Source organism: Arachis ipaensis, chromosome B05 (genome assembly GCF_000816755.2).
Source record: "Arachis ipaensis cultivar K30076 chromosome B05, Araip1.1, whole genome shotgun sequence".
NCBI classification, from domain to species: Eukaryota; Viridiplantae; Streptophyta; class Magnoliopsida; order Fabales; family Fabaceae; genus Arachis; species Arachis ipaensis.
This window is the reverse complement of record NC_029789.2, coordinates 140,489,197-140,496,573: the sequence shown is the minus strand read 5'-3', so window position 1 is coordinate 140,496,573 and position 7,377 is coordinate 140,489,197. Positions and strand designations below refer to the sequence as shown.

General features: G+C 27.5%; 1 protein-coding gene across 4 annotated transcripts in view; it reads right to left on the bottom strand.

Moving 5' to 3' along the window:
• LOC107644493 (sodium transporter HKT1) overlaps positions 1 to 1,628 on the bottom strand; it is a 68,186-nt gene extending 66,558 nt beyond the window's left edge. The window contains exon 1 of one of the 4 annotated variants that reach the window (XM_021103016.1): positions 338 to 1,628. In XM_021103016.1, the coding sequence (XP_020958675.1) occupies positions 338 to 1,524 (1,187 nt within the window). In that variant the 5' untranslated portion in view covers positions 1,525 to 1,628. The remainder of the gene's footprint in view (positions 1 to 337) is intronic. The other 3 variants (XM_021103015.1, XM_021103014.1, XM_016348360.2) reach the window with 3 other exon arrangements.

Below are 7,377 nucleotides of genomic sequence, written 5' to 3'. Positions count from 1 at the left end.
TTTTAACTTTTTTCTCGTTTTTCTCGCAACACCTCTGAATTTTTTGTATGAAAAAAATTAATATATACATACATAAGGCCTTAATAATTTATGAAAAGAAATAGACTTACATCATGACAACGAAGAGAACCAATATGGCTGAAGAGAGATCAAAAACATAGTAAGTTCATCTTAAAATAGAAATACAAAGACATTGAATTAAAATAAATAGACTTATTTAATTTACATTTATCTTATTTTAACTTTTTTCTCGCAACACCTCTGAATTTTTTGTATGAAAAAAATTAATATATACATACATAAGGCCTTAATAATTTATGAAAAGAAATAGACTTACATCATGACAACGAAGAGAACCAATATGGCTGAAGAGATGGTAGAGAGATCAAAAACGGATTCACCAGAATGTCTAGCATTTGTGATTTGAAACAAAGACGCTACAAATTTCTGATAAGGATTCAAACCATCCATGATTTGTGTTCCCCACTCCATGGAACAAAAAATCACAAATTGAATTATATTGAACCCTAAAACGGTAGCAACAAGTAGCCAAGAATGAAGGGGAGGTAGCAAATGACCAAAACCTATTTCCTTTGAATTCTTAAGCAAGTATGAAAATTCCTCTCTTTTGGTAATTTTCTCAAGAACCCAAATCACAAACCTCAAGCATGGTGCATATAAGGTGTTACCAAGAAGGATATATGGGAGAATAATAAGAAGAAGGCCAGAATTCTTCTTGAAAACTATCATATTTTCATTTGTGGGGACATAGCCACAACTTGCAAAAGTTGAAACTATGGTGAATAAAGAAAATGTTAGGGTTTTGATACCTTTTTCTCTAAGTACTTGCTTTGCACTAGGAATGAAGCTCATGTACATAGAAACCAAGAAAGTTCCAACAAATTGAAGCAACAAAAAGTAACCTAAAACTACATGACTCAAATACTTAAGGGAGTTAGACCTAAGTAGCATATCTTTATTGTTATTATAGGAGACTATTGTTGTGCCACTTGGAACATTGTTATTATTATTATTGATACCATTGACATCATTGACTTGTTTATGGTCTTGTGATGAGTGATGATTAGGAATAGAAACTAAGCCAAGCTCAATTTGATCATTGACCACTTTTATTGGAAGACTATTTTTCATAGAAGTGGATGAATTATTATAATTGTTATTATTACTGAACCTAGCAAAAATAAGTTCTAATAAGGAAGTGAAAACCTCACCACCAACAAACATAAGAAAGGTCATGAGAATGAGTTGAGAGTTAGAGAAAACTTCCATTTCTACCGCCGTCATGCTAGACACAGTAGAGGTAGAAACAGAAGTATAAAAAAGGTCAAAATCATTGGGCTTAATATGAGTTCTTGTCTTTGATATCTTGAGACCCAAGTAACCAAAAAGAGAAAGGATCATGAAATAACAAAGTTGAATGAAAAATGAGCTGAAGTTGAGATGAAAATAAGGGCTACTACAAAGATGTTGTAGCTTTCTACCAAACAAGGAAAAGTTCATCATTTTGTGTTTCTTCAAATTGAAGGTGGGAACTTTTGATGGCAACTTGGAGTGGGAATTGAAGGAATTTATAAAGGCATTGGGGAAGGAGCAATGATATGTGCTATTTCCTGTTCATGATGTGGGGCTCTCCAATTCCATTGTTGGTAGCAAGTGATAGGCCTTTAAAAAGAAGAAGCATATTATTGTAAACATGCAAGTATATAATAAATTCCTAATTCCTCATGGAATAAAAAAAAAAAACAAAATCTTTAATAAACATCATAAATGTGCATCTTAGTGCAAAACTGTAATGTTGACATGCTTACAATGCTTATACACAAGGGATCGATGGGGAGAGAAATTTATCTTAAAACCACTTGTTTTTGAAAGTTTAAGGGGTTTTTTTTTCAATTTATCTTATATTAGAATCAATTTTTTTTAACGGTAATAAAAATCAAATTCAATATATTTTGATAGTAGAGATTCTAATATTATGTCATAAAATAACTTATTTCAAACGTTTTAAAATTTTAACTTAAGCTGTTAAGTAAAAGTACATAAATAATTGTATATCTAATAAATTTTTGAATAAAACTCTGCATCTAAGTCATAACTCTAATCAAGTCCAATCAAGTATTTTAAATTTACGCATGCATGTTTTACTACTGTCACAGCGTCACTTGTTCTTCTTCTTTTAAATTCGTGCACATAGGTTCTTCTTTTTCTTTTCGTTATCTTTCTTTCATCACCTACAACACCAACATTTTGCTAACATCTTTATTGGTTCTGATTTTTTTTTTGTGCGATCATTAAATAATTTCGCTTCATTTTTTAGTTTAATTGAGGTTCATTTGGATCCAGAAATGAATTTGATGGGTTTTTGTTGATGATTGAGTCTTTTTTATTACTTGTCCAAATTTGAACTAATTTCGGTTCATTTGTATGTTAATTGAGATTCACTGGATGCTGCCGATAAGTATTGACCAAATTTTTCATTTCTTAAGTAATTTCGATTCATTTCTTAGTTTAATTGAGATTCATTTGGATCCAGAAATAAATTCGATGTGTTTTTATTGATGATTGAGTCTTTTTGACTGCTTGTTCAAATCTGAACTAATTTTGATTCATTTGTATGTTAATTGAGGTTCATTTGATGCAGTTGATAAGTATTGACCAAATTTTTTATTTCTTAAGTAATTTCGGTTCATTTCTTAGTTTAATTGAGGTTCATTTGGATCCAGAAATGAATTCTATGTGTTTTTATTGATGATTGAGTCTTTTTGACTGCTTGTTCAAATTCGAACTAATTTCGGTTCATTTGTGTGTTAATTAAGGTTCACTTTATGCTACTGGTAAGTATTGACTACATTTTTTAGCAAAGAAAAATAAAATTATTCATTATCACTTTATTCAATTGCATTAGATTCCATTCTATTCCATTCAATTTGTCTCGAAAGTCATCCCAACTTTTAGGATAAATTGTTCATCAACAACACACTTAGATTGCAAATGAATCGAAATATTATTATAACACCAACATTGTGTAATAACAAATGAACCAAAAATTGTGCATGCTATAAACTCAGAAACTCCTGTAATTCCAGTGCGTTTCTGAGTTAATTGTGTCGCAATCACTATGTAATTTTGGTGCATCTGGTCTCGTTATCCTGTACAATTCAAAATTCTTCTTTCTCCTCCTCTTCATCTTCTGATTCGTCTTCTTCTTCTTCTTATTCTTCATCTTTTTTTCTTCATCTTCTCTTTCTTATTTCATTTTCTCAAAATTCTTCTTGATTTATTCTAAAAAAATATATATATATATAAAAAAAAACTACAATAACATAAAAAGGAGGAGAAGAAGAAACAAAAATAAAATGCAGCAACAACATCACCAATAAAAGAATAGGAGGAGGCGCACACAAGAACAAACACAAGATAAAGTAGGATTTCATTTGCGTTAGCAAAGCATGTGTGTACACGCTTCATATAATGAAAGTAATTTTTGTTAAATTTAAACCAACTTAATTAAATTTAATTGCTAAAAATACTTAGTTAACTAATTCATGAAAAACAAACTCATTTAATTTTTTTTAATTGATACACAAACCACACGCTCTTTCTCTTTAAATTAAATCAAAATTAAAATTCAAAATTATAAATCAAAATCTCAAGTCCCCAAAGAAACCTCCTACAAGAACTGAAGAAGAACATAATAAATCTAGAAATCAAATGTTAACAAACTAGCAAATCAAACTCCAAAAAATCTACTATCAAATCTATAATTTGCACGGATGAAATCTATTAAAATTCTCAATTAAAAACTATTAAATTCACAAATCAAATCCTAAAACATCTTTTACAAAATTTTCTAATTAAACTTCTTAGCAAAACCTAGCCAGAAATTAAATATTAATAAATCCATGAATCAAACTTCAAAAGACCTACCGTTAGTCACCAAAAAAACAAAAAAGACCTACCATTAAAACCATGATCCACATTAGTACATTACTGATCAAACCCAACAAAACTTCTAGTTAAATACTAACAAACCCATAAATCAAACTCTAAAAAATTTTTTAATTATTAAAAATATAATCATTCATGTTCCTCCTCTGATTAATTTAAATTTTTGAAAGAAATAATTTTATGATATGATATCAAAGTTTTTATGATCAACAGATTTAGAATTCAATCCTTATTGAATCCCAAAAGAAATATAAATCCAAAAAAGACTCTGTGTGAAGCAGTGGCGGAGCTTAGTTCAGATAAGGGGGGTCATGGCCCCCCAAACTTTTTATAAAAAACTTAGTAGTACTTTTTTAAAAGATAAAAAATAGTTCAATTGACTTAAATATTTTACTATGACTTAAAGTATCTAATAAGTTCAATAAACAACATTCTCTCTATCTTTAAGTTCAAATATAAAAAATTAGATATTTTTTATTTATTTAATTTAATATTATTTTATATTTTACTATTTATTTAATTTAATTTTTTATATGATAAAAAATAATAGAATATTCAATAAGTATTAATATTATTGTATTTGTATAAATTGATAAAAAAATTCAATAAATATTATAAATTTTAATATTTGTCCTTCTAACTTCTTCTTTACATATTTTACAGGATATATATTCAAATTTTTATATAAAATAATAATGAAAAATCAAAGAATTGATACATTTTTTAAGAGGAACGCTAATATTTAAGAAGGAGAACATATAACTTTTACAATATCAACACCTGTAGATAGTTCTTCTACTTTAATGAATCACGAAGAAAGTGAGATATAACCTTCAAAAGTTCAAAAAGTTACATCTGATGACTTTAACCTTAACTTTTTGGAACGAAATCTTGAAAAACGGCTTTAAATTTAGCAATATCACCCAAATCAGAGAGATGAGATTAGACGAACTTATCTTAAACGGGTCCATATCAAAAACATTTTGACAATTATTTTTTATCTGCCCCCAAAATTTTGTTTCAAGTTCCGCCACCGGTGTGAAGGGAAATATTAGAAATACAATCATTCATATACTTTTTTCTATCTTCTTAATCTTTTAAAAGAAGTAATTTTATGACAATAACTAAACCCCCAAAAATCAAACCACATGCAACTAAACCCTGAATTGAAATCTAATAAACTCAAAAAAAAAAAAAATCCTAACATAACTAAAAAATAATATATTTTCAAAATTTACTATCAAAGTCATGACTCACACTATTGATCGTGCGAGCTCTAACTAAACCCCTATCAAAACTCAGGATTTGAGCTATTGATCAAACCCAACTAAACCACAAATTAAACTCCAATAAATTCAGAAATAAAATACTAACAAATTCACAGATCAAACACTGAAAGATGTTAATCAAACTTATGATTTGCACAACAATCATATTACATATACACTAAAAATAAATCACTAAATTAGTCATTTATATACATATTAAAATACAAAATATACATTAAAAATAAATTAAACAATACATATTTATACATAAATATATAGTGATTAATTTAATGTATAAATAGAAATGGTGTTTGTCAATTCTAAAAAATCAAAATGCTAGGAAGTAGGAAGATATTGAATGTATTTCTATTATTTATCACACATATAACATTTTATGACTTGTGAATTTGATCTTTTTTTTTTTAAATAATTAAAATATGTAATTAATTAATAATAACTGCATTTTTATATACCGATATTATAATATTTAGTGTATAAATAGTAATTTTAAATTTCATATGTTTATATTTTTCATAATTAATATTTTATATATGATAAATTGATCAATTCAATCGTTAAATTATATTATATTATTTTAATAATTAGGTTTATCAAATTTTATAAAGTTTGAATATTAATAAATTTGTGATTTAACACTATAAAAGAAACGGGATTTAACGGTAATTTTTATAGAAATTTGGGACGGTTTTAAACTATCGCAAAATAAATTATTAGCATTTCAAAAAGCGTTGCAGTATAGAAAATGTAATAACCGATAATATTTATATTAAAATAGAAGTACGTAGTACGATAAAGTATTAATAATTTGCTTTCAAATTATAGGAGATTTTAGACAATTAATATACATGGTATATGGTGAAATATTTAAATTAACATTTAGATTGATCAAATTTAGAATATAATACACAAAAGTTGTTTGATATAGTGTAAGCATACCAAGACATACACTTATTCATCAATTTAGGGGTGGTAATGGGTAGAGTAGGGTAGAGTTTGGAGCCAACCCTAACCCTACTCGTGGGTTGAGAATATCTCAACCCTAACCCTATCCGCTCTTAACCTGTGGGTACTCGACCCTACCCGCGGGTTACAAAAAAAGAAACATTATTATATAAATTGATGATAATTTAAAATAGAACTGACTTTTATGTAAAAAAAGTTTATTAAATTATCAATTAATGATCTTCTTTTAATGACTAAGGATTTTTTGCATTTAATGAGAGGTCTTTGGTTTAACATCCACTTAAAACATATTTTTATATAAGTATATAATATATACATATATAGAGTACGGGTTGGTCGGGTAGGGTTGAGACTCAACCCGCATCCTACTCGACCCGCACAAAAATCCTACCTGCACCCTACCCTACCGGGTGGGATCGGATTGGATACCCGCGAGTAGGGTACATGTTGCCACTCCTATTCATCATCAAATGCATTAAAATTAATTTCTTTGTTGAAATAGAATATATATAAAAGAAATTCAATTTCTAATAGGATAAAACACAAAAGAAAAAAGTATATAAATTTCCATATTATTGTTCTCCAAGTTTGCCATGTATCGGCGGAAATCATTATTATTATAAAAAAAATGCTATTTGTATACTAAAATTAGTCATTAAAATTAGTCACTAATATATTTGTATATAAATATATATGTAATTTAATTTATTTTTAATATGTATTTATATTCTAACATATATTTTATACTAATAACGATTTTAGTATATAAGTATAGGATGGTAGTAAAAAAATATACTCTCTCCTTGATGCAGCAACCAATCTTATTCAAGTCCAATTATTTACACATGCTCTGATAGAGTTTGAAGTAATTGAATATTGATCAAAGAGATAGAAAGGAATGAACTATGAACCGAGTACTGAATTGTTATCGTGTATTCATCAAAGCATAGTAATCAAGAAGAGAGCAAGACTCCCTAAAACAGAAAACAGAATCTTGATTTAACTTCTCCATCTTTCTCGTTATCTCTTAAATGCCCTGACTACATCCTTAAAAATCTGTTGCATCATCAGTGAGGACTATTCATACTCAATTACAACAAATCTTTTCAATTTATTCAAATTTTAACTTTAATAATATATATAAGATCAAAGGATA